The sequence below is a fragment of the Piliocolobus tephrosceles genome, chromosome 7 (assembly GCF_002776525.5).
Source record: "Piliocolobus tephrosceles isolate RC106 chromosome 7, ASM277652v3, whole genome shotgun sequence".
NCBI classification, from domain to species: Eukaryota; Metazoa; Chordata; class Mammalia; order Primates; family Cercopithecidae; genus Piliocolobus; species Piliocolobus tephrosceles.
Genome location: NC_045440.1, coordinates 99,131,450 through 99,151,790, shown reverse-complemented (window position 1 = coordinate 99,151,790; position 20,341 = coordinate 99,131,450). Strand labels below are relative to the sequence as shown.

Here is a 20,341-nt window from a genome sequence, read left to right as displayed (position 1 = left end):
TCACCACAAGGCCCAACACTACAACTCATAAGTCAATGGTTCTCACCCAGGCCACACATTGGAATCTGCTAGGAAGGTTTTTTAAAAATCCTGATGCCTAGGCCCTAGCCTATAACAATTAAGTGAGAAATTTCCCAGAATAAAAATCAAGCATTGTTTTTTGTTTGTTTTTGCCAAAAGCCACGAGCACTACAACGAGAAAGCTCAAATGATCTAGCAATTTATTAAATATTTTACATATTATATCAAGTATCACAAATCCCAAAGAATCACGTTTCTATTACAGGTAATAAAGCATATAAACTTTAAGAGATTAATATCTACAATTTTTATACTGACAAGAACTCTGTATTCTATTACTTCACCAAAAATTTTTTTGCAGTCCCTTTTCAGAGTATTTTAAAAATATTTTACAAATTTCAATATGTATATGCTTTTAAAAAATGCACCTAAGTGCATTCTATTTTCAAAATAGCATCTTTTATTCAATAATATAATTTTAAATTTTCATATGGCAGAGACAATTCCCATAAGTTTGCTCTACATCATACACAACACTACTGTAGAATGCTCCTTGGTAACAACAAAATGTTGCATTTTGAAGCTTTATTGCATAGCAAGAGCAATTTTGTTAACACATACTCTTTAAAGGTAGACTTGCCATAAGCAATTCAAGAGTTTACCGCAAATATGAACAAATAGATATATTATTTAATCAACTCATACTAAAGATTTGGGAATATCTTCCACTAATATCCAGAAAACAAAATTCTTACTATGTAATACAGTTGACCCATCTCAACACCTAATTTACATCACATGCTCAGAAATGCCAAAAGAAGATCTTTGTCATAGTTAGCAATGCTTAAACTAACACAACAACTTTGATATTGGATTAACCTTCTACAGAAATCTGTTTGCGATTTGTTTAATTTTAGAAATCTGTACAATTACCTCAGCACCTATCAAAACATGTCAATTTGTCAAGATACATTCTCATCAGACAAGCTCTTCCTATAACAGGTATAAAAAATCAAATTCATAAGGCACTATTTCCAATCATGCTCCATACTTTTCTTGAATAAAAAATATTTCAAAAGGTTTGTTTATAATAGCTACCCAGGGCACAGGTGTACACACTAAAATTTTAAAAACCAACATATCTTGTAATGGTTATCATATACCATTTCCTTTTTAAAAGCCACACTATAAATTGATGAAAATGGCAATTGAATTTTAGGCCCCTAATATTCCCCCAACTGCAATAAGCCAAACTAGATAGAAGTAAATTAAATTTGGAAATTTTTTGTTTATATTGTTATAACCCATAAATTCTCTGAAAATTATGTTAAGAATACAGGATCCACACACAATAGACCAAAGTGTCAACACTTGATGTGAAATATAAATCTCTCCCTTAATGTAGCAGTGAATCTCAGTTCTGAAATTTTGAAATCAGAGAAAAAATTTTATCTATATTATCTAAAAAGTTAGCTTTATGAAATTTGTCAGTGGTCCAATGCTAAACTTGCTCTGTGTTATATTTGCTCCGTCACTGCTTAAGGACCAATCCAGAGTCTGGACTGGAAACAGCTACAGTAAAAGCTGCCAGAGAATACAGGTCCTCTGGGCTGAAAATAAACCAGAAGCAAAAGCTGGCAATACAGATCTCTCACCATGCTGAAAAGACCTTTCATCCATGAAATAATCAAAAAGGATAAAACAGAATGCAGAAAAATTTCACTGAAAACAACTGGGACACCAAAATATCCATCTAAAACTTTCTGTCATATCCTAAAAGAAAGTCAACTCCCCAGTACCACAACTAAGTAGGTAATGGCCAAATGAATCCCTCAAACTAAAGCTAAAGAAAAAAAGAAAAGAACCAGAAAGTTTTATGGGCCAAAGGTAACCAAGCTAAGTTGTTAACACAAATAACAAGAGGTTGCAAAGCAACAACCTTGACTTAACAGATACAGATGTTAGGTCAAGCACAGTATCAATTAGATAAGGAGGGGCCCAAGATTGTACTTTTGTTCCACTACCTCGACAAAACTATTGTAAAAGACCCAGTGGTTGAGAAAAAGAAAAGTATCATTTATGTCTATTCTTTTTGTTGTGCTGTTGAGACAGGGTCTAGCTCTGCAGTGGCGCAATCTCGACTCAATGCAACCTCTGCCTCCTGGGCTCAAGCAATCCTTCCACCTCATCCTCCTGAGTAGCTGGGACTACAGGTGAGCACCACCATGCCTGGCTAATTTTTGTATTTTTTGTAGAGATGGGGTTTCGCCATGTTGCTTAGGCTGGTCTTGAACTCCTGAGCTTAAGCTATCCACCTGCCTTGGCCTCTGAAAGCGCTAGGACTACAGGCATGAGCCATCGTGCCTGGACCATTTACTTCTGTTCTAATCAACTATAAATTTGGGTATGATTTGCTTTAATTGTCGTGATTCCTTGTAATGCTACCTTACAGAAGTTTTCCCTTCCCTGCTTGTCACTTTGTTTGACAACTTCTCTAAAACAAATCAGAATTGAACAAACTATGATTTTTTCCTTGAATGGTTCTAATTTATGGGCACTCAAGGAGTCTGTTAATCACTGAAATATATTAAGGGTTTTATAGATTTATAAAGAGATCATATTACGAACTCAATATCAAAAATTACAATTTTAGGCCAGGCATGGTGGCTCACACCTGTAATCCCAGCACTTTGGGAGGCTGAGACAGGCAGATCACTTGAGGTCAGGAGTTCGAGACCTGTCTGGCCAACATGGTGAAATCCCGTCTCTACTAAGAGTACAAAAACTACGCAGGCATGGTGGCAGGCACCTATAATCCCAGCTACTCAGGAGACTGAGGCAGGAGAATTGCTTGAACCCAGGAAGTGGAGGTTGCAGTGAGCTGAGACTGCACCACTGCACTCCAGCCTGAGCAACAGAGTGAGACTGTCATTCATAGATAGATAGATAGATAGATAGATAGATAGATAGATAGATAGATAGATAGATAGATAGATTTTAAAAATAAAATAAAAATTACAATTTTAGAACACTCCAAGAAATTATGAAGGGCAGGAGCTCCCATCAAAACGGAGATTAGAACACATGGGTTTATGCCCATCCCTCGCAAAACCCTATCAAAACTACAACAAAGTCACAGAAAAGGATAAACCCAAAAAGACAAACAGCAGAAGGGAATAGACAACAGCATATAGGAGATGTCAAAAATGTGGAAGCTAGAAAAAATGTTTGGAAGTTAGAAAACAGATAAATAGGTAAGTAGCTAACTCAGCAGACCAAAAATAAAACTTAAGCTTGCAAAGAGAAAAGTCACAAGAAGCATGTGAATTCAGAGTAGTGAACCCTACCATCTTTTACAGCAAGATTTGCTGGTCAACAAGTTCCATTCTTATACACAGAGCTGCCAGAGGTAATTTTAGTGCTTCTCTCAAATATAATTCCAATACATTTGAAGAAAGCCCGTAAAATGAAATGTCAGAGATCAAAACAAACACAAAAGAAACACAGACAAGGCAGGGAACAAAAGAAAACTCAAAATAACAATAAGGAAACAATAACGTAGAAAAGAAAGCTACCTTAGACATTAAATATCTAATATGAAAAAATAGCAAGTTTGGAAGATAAACTTGAGGCCATCTGAGAAGAACAAAAAGAGAAAAAGAGGGAAAAGGAAACAGAAAAGATAACTGAAAGACTAACCTAAGAGGTTCAACAACCAAATAAAAGGAGATCCAGAGAGAGAAAAGAGGAGAGACAGTGAAAATTATCCAGAAACAGCAAACATGAAATCACACAGAACTGAAGGGTGCTTCCAGATTTAAAAAGTCAAAGACATTCCATACGATGAATGGGGAAAAGATGTACACCAAGGCACATTATTAGGAAAGTTTTAAGTAACAGGGACAATGTAAGGATCCAAAAAGCTCCCACAGTCAAACATTCAAAGAATCGGGTATCAGAATGGCATCTATCTTCTCATCAGCACTATTGCTGAGCAAGGAAAAAGAGCAAGGTTTTCAAAATTATAAAAGAAAGTTATTTTCAATCCAAAATTTTACACCCACCCAATCAATCAATCAATCAATTAAGGGTAAATGTACAATAAAGACATGGTCAGATATGCAAGGACTGAAAAAAACTACTGATATCAGGAAGCTACTGGGAGATATGATACATAAAAACAAGGAAGTAAAACAAGAAAGACAGAAGACAACATCTAGGAATAAAGAGATTACAGAAGAAAAAAAGAGGACATTCCACAGGTTGATGTTGAAAGGAAGTCTTAGGATGACAGCTGCTCAACACTCCTAAAGAGCAATTAGTTCAGATTAGTAGAGGACAGAAGACTAGAGAAGGGATGAATCAATAAAAAAAAAAAGTACAGTATTAATAAATTGTGTTTGAACATACACAGAGGAGTTCAGAGCTCCAGCAGAGAGTCTGGGAATATAGCATTGGGGAACAAACTTAGTGATTAGAAAACTATAAAAACCACAACAGTAACAAAAACCGAGACAATTATTGGTTCAGAAAAATCACAAAAAGAAATAACATGTAATCATAATATGAGATAAGTGAACAGTATTTACACAGTTATAACTATATAAGAATTTGTTTTAATTGTGATTACACAGGAAAAATTAGAAATAACAAGTAATCCTTTTACAAGGTTTCAATTTGTCATCAATAATTTTATCTGAACTATTTCTTATTAAATAAAATTTACTTTTTACCATGTGAAGGAATAAGTAAATGTTCTTTACTGGTTTCTCCCCCCCCCCCAAAAAAAATATATATGTGTGTTTGTATGTATATTTGTACATACTTTCAAATGTATGTATACAAATATACATATATACACATATATTTGAGGAAAACCAGTAAAGAACAAATATATATTATATATTAATAAAAATAAAAAATATAAAAATATATATTGTAAAAATATAAATATATAATATATAAATATATATATGTTTTTTCTTTTTAGAGAGACAGAGAGAGAAAGAGAGTCTCACTTTGTCACCCAGGCTGGAGTCCAGTGGCATGATCATGGCTTACTGCAGCCTCAACTGCCCAAGCTCAAACCATCCTCCCACCTCAGGCTCCCAAACAGCTGGGACTACAGGCATGCATCACTAAGCCTGGCTAATTTTGTGGGTTTAAAAAAAAAATTTTTTTTTGTAGAGACAGGGTTTCACCATGTTGCCCAGGCTGGTCTTCAACTCCTAGGCTCAGGCAATCAGCCTGTCTTGGCCTTTCAAACTGCTGGGATTACGGGCGCGACTCACTGTGCCTGGCCCAAATATATTTATTTTTAATTTTAAAACTAGGTTTATAAAAATATCTACTAACTCTTCCAAACATATTTGCCAGTTAAAATTTGTTTTAAAATGTTTTTTTAAAAATTGAATCTGTATCGGTTCACACCAGATCAGTAATATTATTTTGGTGGCCACAAGGAAGGGCAAAACCAGTAGGGGCAGCCACCAAAAAAACCCTGAAAACTAAACAAACAGAACAATAACAACAACAACAACAAAACCTGGCCAAAATGTTACAATAGCAGTAGTGATGGTGTAAGTAGTGGCATTAATAAAAACAAAAGCTAAACTTTATTGAGCATACTATGTGCAAAACATTGTTCTAAGTGCATATATATATATAATTATATCCTCATAACAACTCTATTTGCAGATGGTAAAACTGAATCAGAGAGGTTAACTAACCTGCCCAAAGACATAAAGTTATTTGGGAACAGAACTAGAATTCACATTCAGATAGTCTGATCTATTCTTAGATAATGCAACCTCCCTTTTACCAACTAAGTACATTACAGGCTTCTGGACTGATTTAGGCTAATTCCATTGCTGTTCTGTTCTTTACCTAATTCAAAAGGTTCTCAAAAGGTAGATTTTGGGCCAGAAACAGCTCAGGCCTGTAATCCCAGCACTTTGGGAGGCCAAGACAGGTGGATCACTTGAGGTCAGGAGTTCAAGACCAGCCTGGCCAACATGGCAAAACCTTGTCTCTACTAAAAATACAAAAATTAGTTGGGCATGGTGGCACGTGCCTGTAACCCTAGCTACCTGGGAGGCTGAGGCAGAAGAATCGCTTGAACTCAGGAGGCAGAGGTTGCAGTGAGCCGAGATCACACCACTGCACTCCAGCCTGGGCAACAGAATGAGACTCTATCTCAAAAAAAAAAAAAGAAGGCAGACTTTTGAAGCTCCCTATCGAATAGGGGTAAGGAGAAAGAGGGGAAGGGGAGGGGGAGTTTCTGTCTAAGAAATGCTCACCTGAAACTGTATCACCACCTGAGGGGAATGGGTTATTCAAAGCACCCTGGGATTTCTCCCCATACCCATGTTGAGAATCAACTGCTTTAGTGAAGCACGTTTAAAGGGAATATGCCATTATTCAGAGATTAAGGACCACAACCTGAACAGCTCTGAGTTCAGACCATAAGAGGTCACCAGAAAGTCCTCATTTCTTTTCCAAGGATAGAAGCTCTAAGACACAGTCTAAGACGAATTTGACTTCTTGTCTTTGAGTCATTAATAAGTTAATATGAAGTCAAATAACACCTTTCTTTAGATAAAAGTAAACGACCTGATAAATGCATAAAAGTGAAAAGATTTCATTCAAGCTTAACATCAAAAAGTATCCCATTTTTTGCTCAACATTTCACTTAAAATTCTTCTACACCCATTTAATTCCTTGTATTTTACTTAACACTGTAATCCCTAAGAAATGTCTGAGCTCCAGTGACAAAGTAATTCTTCTAAACTCCTTATCAATCTTTTAAAGTACTTTAAAAATAGCATGTCAATGCTGTGTTCTATGCCTTATCTTATAAATTCAATTAACATCATTCTGCTTTGAAAATCATCATCCAATGTACCACATGTAGAACATTTGCTTTGCTGTTTTACTTAAAAACAAGTACTCTTTTACTGTATAAATATTTAAAAACTCATTCAAGTACCTGTATAATATTTCAATAAGCCATACCAGCAAACTTACAAATTAGTATTTTAAAAATCATCAACTAAGTTCAAGAAATACATAAGAATGAATAGTGCTTGTTGTGTAAATACCAAATTACCAAATTGCATGCTTACATTTTGAATACTAGAGATAAACAAGTATTAACTGAACAAATTCTGTATGCCTGCTTTTTATATACACAACTTAAACTTTGTGTTCATTTAGTCAAAAATGAATGTAAATTTTATAAAAAATATTTTATTTTTACGAAAAAAGAGTATCACTTCAATGAAATAAATTGGCTTACTGAACATCAAGAGATGTGTAGTCTATGATAAATTAGCTGTTTTATTTAAAACGGTATATGTAATCCAATTTAAGCCAACTCACAAAAGAATCCCAAAGGAATAAATGATATAAACTATGTAAGATTCTGAGCCTTCAATGTGGATAAACTTTCCTGAGAAATTATATCTACTAATTTTAAAAGTTGCTAAAACTAAATGGCAATGCAGGATATACATTTACTGTAGAAAGACTTCAGATTCATTCTGCCTATCTCGTTCTTTTAAGTGCTTGTGAGAATGTATGTGTGTACGTATGTATGTTTTCCATGCAGGGCAACATCTAATAAAATGACCTCAAAATGGAACGTACTGCCTGAAAAAATAATCTGAAGCAAAGCATGTGAATATTGCTCAATGTGTGACTCTCCAAACTTTTTACTTTTTTCTTATAATTTCAGTAAAAAGACCGTAAGAGTTTTACCCAGAAACACTAAGCTTTGCCCCAGAGAATAAATGTTTATTCAGGAAAAAAAAAATCATAAAAACCTGACATAATTTTTAAGTGCTCACAATATTTTCAGTTCTCCCTCAAAAAGCAAGAACTAATTCCCCTCACCCTGAATATGGATAGGACTTAGTAACATATACCTAAAACGACTTGGTGTCATTGGATTTGAAACTAAGCAGTGGGCAGAAGCTAGAAGCACTTTGAAGACAGTTTTAGTAAGAGCCTGAAGAGTCATGAAAAAACTGTTAGAAGCCTGATAGCCTTTAAGAAAGTTTCAGGAAGGTAAGGGAAATATTAGAAAGCTGGAGAAAAAGAGATTCTTAAGTGGTGGCAGAAAATTTAGAAACATTGTTGTATTAGTTCATTCTCACACTGCTATGAAGGAATACCTGGGTAATTTATAAAGAAAAGAGGTTTAATTGATTCATAGTTCCACATGGCTGGGGAGGCCTCTGGAAACTTAAAACCATGGCAGAAAGCACCTCTTCACAGGGCAGCAGGAGAGAGAACTGCTGAGCAAAGCAGGGAAAGCCCCTTATAAAACCATCAGATCTCCTGAGAACTCATTCATTATCACAAGAACCGGGTGGTTATTCCCTGATTCAGTTACCTCCCACCAGGTCCCTCCCATGATACATGAGGAATATGGGAACTACAATTCAAGAGATGTGGGTAGCAACACAGCCAAACCATACCATTCTGCCCCTGCCCCCTCCCAAATCTCATGTCCTCACATTCCAAAACACAATCATGCCTTTCCAACAGTCCCCTAAAGTCTTAGCTCATTCCAGCATTAACTCAAAAGTACAAGTCCAAAGTCTCATCTGAGACAAGGCAAGTCCTTTACAGCAGCACCCCACTACCATACCAATTTACTGTATTAGTCCATTCTCACGCTGCTATAAATACCTGAGACTGGGTAATTTATAAAGAAAGGAGGCTTAATTGACTCACAGTTCCACATCGCTGAGGAGGCTTCAGGAAACTTACAATCATGGCAGATGTCAGCTCTTCAAAGGGCAGCAGGAGAGAGAAGTGCCAAGCAAAGAGTTTTGGAAAAGCCCCTTATAAAACCATGAGACCTCATGAGAATTCACTCATTATCATGAGAACAGCATGTGAGTAACTGCCCCCATGATTCAATTACCTCCCACCAGGTCTCTACCACGACACATGGGGATTATGGGAACTATAATTAAAGGTGAAATTTGGGTGTAGCCACAGCCAAACCATATCAACTGTTGACTATAGGAACCAGAAAAGTAACAGGAAAAGCAAAAAATGTACCTAATGAACTGGGTGGTCTAGCAAAGCATTTAAGATGTTGCCTGGTTTCTTCCTGTTGCTATAATCAAACACAAAAGGAGAGAGATAAGCTTAAGAAACGACAATTAAACAAAAGAGGGACCAAAGACTTGTCAATTTTGTAAATCTCCAGCCTCTACAGACAGCAAACCATGCTACAGTTACGAGACAGCTTCCAAGCAAACCTCAAATCCAGGCAATAGTAAGGAAATTATGGTAAAAATATCAAGCTGAAAAGGTGACTGTAAAATCCTTTAAGATTTCTGAGAGATCCATGCAGTTCCTCAAATAACAGGGTTTCTAAGAAGCTTAAAGGCATTGTCCCTGCACAAACTCATCAAGAGGCCAAAATTAGGGAAACAATTATCTCAACAAAATTTATGAGTGTAGATTATTCTAACGGGGTAAGCTCCTATAAATCTCATTTATAGGAGACCCACAAAGTGTTTTTGGCAGAAACACTACCAGCATTGACTGCAGAGCACAGAAATGCATGAAATGGAAAGAGGGCTTTGGACTCCAAAATTTCTAACCACAGGAAGCAGGCTAAGAAAACTATCTAGCTCAACACACAGGCTACCTTCCATGAAAAAGGAAGAACTCAGTGAGCAGAGCAAAAAACAGAGAACACAGAAAGGAGCCATGAAAAACTATGCTGAGGTAGGAATAGAACTTAGTTTTAATGAAGAAACTTCTAACATTTGCTTGGCTGGATTCCAAAACCGCTATGGAAATTTTCTATGTACTCGTGTGCACTTCCTGTCTTCCGTTTTTTTAAACAGAACTACCCACAGTGATATAATTTTATGCCTGACCCACCATTGTATGTCAGCTACTCAGGGTGGTGGGGGTGGGTTAAGAAACTTACCTCTTTTGTTTATAGGTCTTCAGATTGAGAGGAACTGGACCTAAGGAACATTATCTCTATCTCAATGTAATTTAGAAGATGACATTCTAGATTTTGAGCCGATATTGTAAAGAAATAATACTTAGGGTAGATGGGATAGTGCGTGTATTTTGCATGGGCAGGGAATGTAAATAATGTGCGGCCAGAGGATAGTCTGAGCTAATTTTAAAACATAACCATAAATTCTTTGGCAATTCTCCCCTCAAAAGGTGGAGCCTCATTCCTACTGCCTTGATTGCAGGCCAGACCTAGTGACTTCTTTTTTTTTCAATTGAGGTGAACTTCATACACAAAAAATTAACCATTTTAAAGTATACAAATCAGTGGCACTTAGTACATTCACAATGTGCAACCATCTCCTCTATCTAGTATCACAACATTTTCATCACCTCAAAAGAAAATACTGTACATATTAAGGAGTCGCCCTCCATCCTTCCCTCCTTCCCACCCCCTGCCCACCACAACTGGGTCCTGTCCTGGTCTCTGGTAACCACCAATTTGCCTATAATTCAACTGTAAGTTGTAAGAGTTCTCTATACAGTTTGCTTGTTTTTTTTGTTTGTTTGTTTGTTTTTAAAAACAGATAGGGTCGCATTATGTTGCCCAGCTAGTCTTGAATTCCTTGGGCAATCGACCCATCTCAGCCTCCCAAAGTGCTGGTATTACAGGCATGAGCCACTGCACCCAGCTTCTATACATTTTGGATACTAGACCCTTATCAGAAGCATAATTTGTAAATATTTTCTTTCATCCTACAGGCTGTCTTTTCACTTCTTGATAATTTATTCTTTTATGCACAAAAATGTTTAATTTTGATGAAGTTCAGTTTATCTTTTTTCTTTTGTTACTTCTGCTTTAGGATCATTCTCTAAGAATTCACTGACAAATCCAAAGTCATGAAGACTAACCCTATGTTTTCTTCTAAGAGTTTTAAAGTTTTAGCTCTTACATTTAGGTTGCTGATCCAGCCAATCAGATCTTATACTAAAAGGCTGCTGTATTTGATAAGACACAGGGGTCTAACTTCATTCTTTTACATGTGGCTATCCAGCTGTCCCAGTACCATTTGTTGAAGAGACTGTTCTTTTCCCATTAAATGGTCTTAGCAACTCTGTTAAAAATCAGTTGGCCATAGATTTATGGGTTTATTTCCAGACTTTCTATTCCCTTGGTCTACATACCTATCCTTAAGCTAGTACTACACTGATTTGATCACTACAACTTAATATTAAGTTTTGAAAACAGGAAGTGTGAGTCTTCTAATGTGGTTCTTCTTTTTCGATATGTTTTGGCTATTTGGGGCCCCTTTTTATTCCATATGAATTTGAGCACTGACTTTTCCCCTTCTGCAAAAAATAACCTGGAATTTGGAAATGGATCTTTAAAATCTGTGAACTGCTTTGAGAAGTACTGCCATCTTCACAATATGATGTCTTCTAATCTCTGAACACAAGATATCTTTCTATTGATTTAGGTCTTTTATTTTAGCAATGTTTTGTACTTTTCACTGTTCAAGTTTTTCACCTCCTTGGTTAAATTTATTCCTTAGGTATTTCATTCTTTTGGATGCTATTATAAATGGCATTGTTTACTTAAATTCCTTTCTACATTTTTCATTGCTGGTGCCTAGAAATACAACCGAGTTTTTGTGGTTGATGCTGTACCCTGAAACTTTGCCAAATTTGTTTACTAGCTCTAGCAGATTTAGATGGTTGATAGATACCAACCAGGAAGCTGCTCTAGCTCATGGGGAGCTGAACAAAGGTATCTGCACCAGTCCCTCAGGGAACCACCAGACAGGTCAAAATGAAAACTACAGTTTTTTTTTTCAGAACAAGGTTCTCATTGTCCCCCTCCTGGCACCAGTGAGCTACACCAGGAATATGGGTTGCTGGCCCCATAGCTGCTGCTGAGCTAGAAAATAAAGGATACTAGGTATATAAGCAAAAATGTCATAATGCTTTCTTATCAAAATCTGGCAGTCTTCCAGATGCTGTAAGTTTTCTATCAGATTACAGAGTTATGCAAAAGTTGATTTGTCAGTTTTTGCCAGCTTAATTAACAGTTGCTTCTGTGGAGATAATCGATTCTTGGAACTCCCTGCTCCACCACTCACTTGCTTTTAAAAACTAGAATGGGCTGGGCGCAGGGGCTCATGCCTGTAATCCCAGCACTTTGGAAGGCTGAGGTGGGTGCATCACCCAAAGTCAGGAGTTCAAGACCAGCCTGACCAATATGATGAAACCTGGTCTCTACTAAAAATACAAAAATTAGCCGGGTGTAGTGGCATGAATCTATAGTCCCAGCTACTCAGGAAGCTGAGGCAGGAGAACTGCTTGAACCTGGGAGGTGGAGGTTGCAGTGAGCCAAGCTCATGCCACTGCAATCCAGCCTGGGCAACAGAGCAAGACTCCGTCTCAAAAAAATAAATAAAAATAAAATAAAATAAAATAAAAAGAATGTGGCAGAAGTGACAGTATTTAACTCCTGAGACTACAACATAAAAGACCGAAGTCCTCTTTGTTCTCTCTCTCGGACCACTCACTCTGAGAGACCCTGAATGAGTCATCCTGGAAGTGAATCCTCCAGCCCTTGTCAAGCCTTCAGATGACTGCAGCTCTGACGAACACTTAGACTGCAATCTCATAAGAAACCCTGAGAATGAATCACCTAACTAAGACCCTCTTGAAACAGCAATCTACAAATACCATGATAATAAACGTGTGTTGTTTTAAGGTGCTATGTTTTGTGGGTACAAGATATTTAAAGCTGAGACTCAAAAGAAAAGAATCTAGTCACTCCAAGAGTTCTAAGGAAAAAGAGTGTTTCAAGCACAGAGTATAGCACATGCAAAGGCCCTGAGTAAGGAAAGATCTTAAGCATGTTAAAAAAAATAATAAAAATCTGAAAGACTAGTGTGACTTAAGCTCAGCGAAGGAAAGAGAAATGGTGAAGAAAGAGATCACCAAAGGGGCAGAAAGAAACCAAAATGACTGTAACAAAGTATTAAAAAGTAGTAAAAACTGATAATATATGATAAAGTGCCTTTGAACCCACAAGAAACAACTACAAAAATTTAAGATTTAAAAACATTAACTGGAGAGAAATCTGAAACTAAATGTATCTATTATCACACAGGAATCCACGTAGGAAACAGGAAACCCTGAGAGCAAGAACCAAGGGTATTTACATCTCCCATATCACCTACTTACCTTTGTAGAATTAATGCACAATGACAAACCTGAAAAAAATACCTTTTGAAGACACTATTTAAAATTCTAAGTAGTGAATTCATTGGTAAAAGCTTTTAAGTCTAGAATACAGGCTTCAAGTATCTCCTCACTAGGTATTCCATGACAATGGCCAAATAAATAACTCATGTAGCTGCATATCTAAAGAACACGATTATAAATCAGCTCTATGAAGATGCACATTTCTCCTTGTCCTGGGCTACCATGTGATAAAAGGTTTAATAATTGGTAAAAAGAGTAAAAGAATTTCAAAAGAATTCCCAACTGGATAACCAGTCTCTGAAATTAAAACTGAATTTAATTTAGCAAAATAATTCTATTTGTATACAGAAACTGTGAGATTTTTTTAAATGAACTTTTATGGGAGAACATACTGTTATAAAATACATTTTCAATCAGTAAAAAATAAAATAATACATGTGTTTTCAGATTTTATGACTATTTGAATACCAAGGGTTATTCTCCTCTATATCTTTACCCAGAAAAAAAAATATTTAACTTGAAACACAGAGGCAAAAAATAATTAGTAAGGGATAGAAGCATCAGACACTAAAAGCCAGGTGCAGTTGGCTCACACCTGTAATCCCAGCACTTTGGGAAGTCCAAGTGGGTAGATTACTTGAGGTCAGGAGTTTGAGAACAGCCTGGCCAAAAGGGTGAAACCCCATCTCTATTAAAAATACAAAAATTAGCCAGGCATGGTAGTGTGCGCCTGTAGTCCCAGATACTCATGAGGCTGAGGCAGGAGAATCACTTGAACCCGGGAGGTGGAGGTTGCAGTGAGTCAAGATTGCGCCACTGTACTCCAGCCCAGGTAACACAGTGAGACACTGTTTCAAAAAAAAAAGTATTAGACACTACAAAATGTGGTAAATAAGTACAATTATTTTATTTCGTTATTTAAATGTAGTAACATCAGCATAAACTAAAAGGAACTAATGGCTAGTTTAATATGCCAGGCCCTTTTATGTCCCACCTGCAACTCCTATTCTGCTATGTATGCTTTATCTACAGCATAGCTGGCGACCAGTTAAAAGAAAATTCCAGAAGATATGACACAAAATTGTCCAAATTCAAGACAATATTTATTTAACAAACCCAGAGTTAGTATCAACTAGATACTAGGTACTGTGCAAGTTCATCCTATCAACATTACATTCCAGTAATCACTAATTCTTAAGACATCAGAAAAAGATAGCAAATGTATAATGCAAACCAAATATATTTTGAGATTCAAAGAAAAAACATATCTTACTTGTATAATAAAACAGTAAGTGCTTTTATTTAAAGAAACAGAATTATAGAAAAGTAACTCAGCAGAAAAAAATCAACTTTTTGAAGATAATTACAAACCGAATTTTCTTCTTCCTCTTCCAATTCTCGTTGCTGTTCCTCATGTCTTTTAGCTTTGATCTCCATAGCTTCTGTGATCAGGTCTCTTAATATTGATACAGGTTTTGCATTCTTGATAAAAGGATGCTAAAAAAGTAGAATTCAATGGTATAAATTCAAAAGATTTTTCTGAATTATAGCTAACAAATGTGAAAACAACATGTAAATGTTAACCAGGATCACAGGCTTCAACAATTGTTTTTTCATCTAGAATTAAATGTATAGGTTAAGAAAATAGAATATGGCCACTGCCTAGAAATAAAGAATTTGCTTTGGGGCTTGTTTGCAAAAAGAAAAAAAAAAAACTTAAAGCACACATACAAAAATGCAACCCTGTAAATAAAACTACATTATCCTTAAAGATCTAATTGTCCAAAGGAAGTGTACATTAGGAGTAAAAACGATTAAGTTAAAAATATGATTACAGATTATATTACACATAAAAATAAACTTATTTTGGTACTGAGTTACAGAATTTAGTTAATCTTAATAAGTTGACAGCCAAAATCAGGGGCCAAAAGGAAAGCAACTATTTTGTTACTTCTTTAACATACTTTCTGTTTTACTGTATCTTAAGTAATTTAACCTCTTCCAAAGACAAAAATATTTTTTCAGAAAATGAATGCTGCCTAATTTCTTTACCATATATAAAATAACTTGTCACTTTTAAAAAAATATCACCCTGATCTAGCTAAAATAGCTAAGCTCTCTACAATTCTGATAAAGAGAAGGAAAACTATCAGAATAGACCTAGGTTTTAAATTTCTTTTTACTGAGAAGGAGGGACACGAGAGAAAGTAGAGTGAAAGGTTATAATTTGGGATAGATAACCTAAATTTGGGGCAGCAATCAGTTTCAGTAATTTTCATAGTTATATGTCAGTAGATAGTGTTGGGTAAAAGTGACCTGAGTGAGTGCGTGAGTGAGTGAGCGAATGAGTTTTTTTTTTTGTTGTTGAGACGGAGTCTCGCTCTGTCGCCCAGGCTGGAGTGCAGTGACCGATCTTAGCTCACTGCAAGCTCCGCCTCCCTGGTTTACGCCATTCTCCTGCCTCAGCCTCCCGAGCAGCTGGGACTACAGGCGCCCGCCACCTCGCCCGGCTAGTTTTTTGTATTTTTAGTAGAGACGGGGTTTCACCGTATTAGCCAGGATGGTCTCAATCTCCTGACCTTGTGATCCGCCCGTCTCGGCCTCCCAAAGTGCTGGGATTACAGGCTTGAGCCACCGCGCCCAGCCTGCGAGTGAGTTACTTGTTTGTTTGTTTGAGACGGGCTTGCTCTGTTGCCCAGATGCGAGAACAATGGTGCAATCATGGCTCACTACAGTCTCGATCTCCTGGGCTTAAGTGATCCTGCCACCTCAGTCTCCTTAAGTGCTAGGAATACAGGCATGAGCCACTGCACCCAGCCCTGAGTTATTTTAATAAACACCAATAGAACACAAAAATATATTCAAAGACAAAAAAATTGTGCTGAAGAAGAAATAGATATTTGAAAGAGGCTTTTAAAATGGCAAACACATCATTTGGGACAACCATAAGAAAGAGCTTTTTCAGAGTACAGAAATATTAAAATCAATTGTAAAGAACCAATAAATTATTTTACAACAGTTATAGATTAATCTTACCAGATAAATTAAGTCCTATTAACATATCTGTGGTAGAGACTCCTGGTCATACACCAAAATAGAGTTGTGGTTGGACCTACAATTGCCCAGCTGGATCCTACATTTCTCAGCTTAACCCATTCAGGTAGTTATATGCGACTAAGTGAATGTAGGGGGAAATACTGTGTTCCACTTCCTAGCCTGGGCTATGGAGGGTTCCTTGTTACTAATGGATAAGGGTGAGAGGTCAGGTTCTCCCAGAGTCCTATACTGGTACTGTGGGGAGTAGTCTCATTTTAGCTGATTGGTGGTGAAAGTCCTGACCCTTCACCAGACTGCCTCTGACCCCACTCCAACAGGGAGGTTGTTGGGTTCTTGTTACTGCCTGGTAGGAGTATAAGTCCAGGCTCCCACATGGTCTTCACTGGCAGTCCTCACATAGGGAGGGGATACTTTCTACACTGCCTTGTGGAGATGAAAGCCTCAGCTTGACACTCAGTCTTCTCTGACACCACCTCAGAAGGACTGGACAACCTCAAAAGGGTGGAAGTCTAGGTTCTCCATTTAGCCTTTGCTGGTGGGGTAGGCCATAGTTCTCTTGGTGGTGTCTGGATAGAGTAGAATGGTTATCGTCTGAAAGTTTTCTGTCTTACTAGGCTGTCCATTTCTCCGTCCTTCTGCTTGAGAGAGCAGGTTTTTAGTTTGTGTCCAATGTTGTTTCTGGGTTGTTGGCTTCTCCACTACTCAGTGTGGGATAAATGAGGTAAAAAGAAACCCCAGGGAACTCACAGCTATGACTTTCCTTGGGTCCCACCATCTCTAGCAAGTCTATTGCCTTCTTTCCACCTTTCAGTCTTTTTATGCTTGTTTTATATACTTATAATGTGCAAGGTTTTAGCTGTACTTTAATAAGGACAGAGAAAAATATGGTTACTCAATCTGTCTAGCAAAAGAAATCCCTTCTTCAACTCACTTTAAGCACTTGTTTTATCTGAAATGTTTTTATATAAATCGTTAATTTTGAACTCTATGAGTTTAGAAATTGATAATTCAGAACATGAACAAAATTTAAGAGGAAGTATTTCAGATTTTAAAAGAATAAACTTTTCAAGCAGTCTTAATTTTTAAAATACATCATCAAGAATGTGATAGGTTGATCTGCAGTAATTTCTGTCTTCTCATTACTTTAGGTGGTTTAAGAATCCTTACCCTCTTTAATTTTTATTTTAGATACATTTAGAAATAGGAAATCTTTATTGCCTTTTAGAATCTGGTACATTCATCTTTTTCTTGTTGAAATACTTTACAAAACCCTTCATATAATCAGCCCCTTGCCTGACATAAATATTATATACATATGTTTTAGTTTCCATTTTTCGCCGTTCATGCATTTTTTTAACGTTATATGTATTCAAATCATCCATTTTTCTTTTGTTTTATTGCACTAGAATGAATATATAAATATTCTCCTATGTTAATCCCTAGTTCTTTTCTATTTCCCTTTTTCGTTTTTGTTTTTTTTTAACATTTAAGACTTTAATCTATCTGGAAATTACTTTGGTGTGTTGTGGTGAAGATCTAAGTTAATCCTCCTAACACCCCCCAAAGGCGGGCAGTTATCTCAGCACCATTTTTACTTTAAGTTGTTTCTCCCTCACTGATTAGAAATGTTATCTTCACGATATGCTAGTTTCCTTTGTATATTATATACCATTTCTGGGCATTCAATTCTGTTTCATTATTCTATCTCATACTGGCGTCATATACTTTTCCAAGCATTTAACAAAAAGATGTAATTTGTTTATTAAACATAAAATTTGATTTTTCTATTAAATCAATCACTATATAATTCAGATAATGTTTATCTTTATTTTTTGTCTATATTGTTTCTCAGTGACTGAAAACGGAGTATCAAAATATCCCAACTTACTTATTTAGATCAACCTCTTATGTCTTTAATTTGTAACATACAATACTGTATTAATATACCAAGTTTATAACTATATCTTCCTTTATATTATGTTTTTTATCAATATTAAGTGACTCCTTCCTCATTTACTGATTTCTGCTGTCAATTTTGCTTTTTTATCATGTTATTCATAGTATCTTTTTATGAGTTTTATTAAAATTTCATTGCCTGTTTTTAACTTTTAACCCAAATTCTTTTAAGTATGCCTCACACAGAAACATGAGTTGGATTTTATATAAGTTTGTAAGTTTAGCTCGTGTAGAAAGCATGGAGTTGCGTTTATCTTATGAACTAAGTGAACCATTTAGTACTTAACTAAATATTATTTAATTTAAAAATTAACCATTTATGTTAGTTTATAATTATATGCTAATGCCATTTTTATAATTGTTTTACATTATGTAAAACATAAATGTTTTACATAATATTCTATCGTAAATGTTTTACATTTGCCATCTTGTTTTTTCTGCATTTTTTTTTACGTTGCTTTGCAGTTTTAATTTTACCTCCTGCTAATCTTAAAATGCCTTTAAAAATATACACATAGTCCCTGACTTACAAAGGTTCAATTTAGGATTTTTCAACTTTACAATGCTGCAAAAGTGATATGCATTCAGTAGAAACCATACTTGGAATTCTGATATCTGATACTTTCCCAGGCTAGTAATATATGGTACAACACTCTCTTCTGATGTTGAGCATGGAGGTATTAATAAGTCCCAGCTCCCAGTGAGCTATGCGATAATGAGGGTAATTAATCAATATTCTATAGTGTACTGTGTTGTCAGCATTTCCTGGATAATGTGTTTTGTGTTTTCACATTCAATTGTATCTACAAAACACTCAACTACACTAATTTATGTGTTCTGGGCAAGTTTTTGGTAGGCTAGGCTAAGCGAGGATAGGTGTATTTTAACATGTTTTTGACTTACAATATTTTAAACCTTCATTGGGGTTATCAGGCCCTAACTCCATTGTAGGTTAAGGAGCACCTGTACTTAAAAAATTGGCAATTTGTCTGATAAAACTTCTCTTCTGACTCAAGAATACTCAAATAATATGTTCTTGCTCTTCAAGTACCCTTTTAACTTTATTAGCCACTTCCTTTTTGTTGATCAAAACCATGTCTGCAGCAGTTATACAGGGAAAGCACAAGTACAAATGAAATTGGACATACTGAGATTTTGAGATTAAGAATGTTAAGCTCTATAGACTAACTGTAGCATGACACTATAGTGAATTCACAATGAACTGCATAAAAGCAGGGTTGTGGTAAACTGGATGAACCAGATAAGTACATTGGCTTTTCTTAAAAATAACTGCAGCTTAGAAGGGTAGTTCATACATTCCCCTGAGAAGATAAAGTATGACGTAGTTTGAAATTTCTATACTTTGTTAAAGAAATGTAATTCTGCTGGTTTCTAGTTTCTGTAGTGTTGGTCTTCTCTCGCTTTTGTTAATATATAATCAGTCACTAAATCCTTCTCATTCTTTCATCAGATTTACTATTTTCTATTTTGGCAACTATTTTTTTAAACTCAGGTCCTTAACAATTCACACCTGTATTATTACAGTGCCTCCTCATTCTATTTATATACTTCGTTGCAATATTATGCTATCAAAGACATTCTTTTCTTACATTCTCCTGTTTACATATGTAAGTAAAGTGGCTCTCAGACAAAATTGAGGCATCTCATCCTAGGCATCAGTATACCCTTCTTACTTTACTGTTGTCTGTATCTAAACTTTGACACTATTTCTCTAACTGGCGTTTCTGCTCTGGCTAAGCAGATCTTATTGTGTTCTAAAATATATCTCCCATTTTTTTGTCTTTGTTCATATTGTTCACACCATTTCTCCTCCCTAAAATGACCTATTTCTTCTGTAGGAGGTATCTGTGATTACCGTATCCATTCTTCTACTTTTACATTTATTAATCATATAGGCTGTGCATCATGAATGTAACTTCTATATTGTATTGTAATTTTTTAACATTTTTCTCTTTCATTTCTCAAAGAATATAACTTCAGTTTTTTGTGTGTTTTTGGGGTGTGTGTGTGACCTTTCTACTAGTTTGTCAAAAATTTTTAGAGTAGGACAGGAGTC

At 35.9% G+C, this 20,341-nt stretch overlaps 1 protein-coding gene across 1 annotated transcript in view; it reads right to left on the bottom strand.

Moving 5' to 3' along the window:
* Positions 1-20,341, bottom strand: part of STK3 (serine/threonine kinase 3) — a 335,851-nt gene that overhangs the window by 117,082 nt on the left and 198,428 nt on the right. The window contains exon 8 of the mRNA XM_026454966.1: positions 14,623-14,748. Coding sequence (XP_026310751.1) covers positions 14,623-14,748 — 126 coding nt within the window. The remainder of the gene's footprint in view (positions 1-14,622; positions 14,749-20,341) is intronic.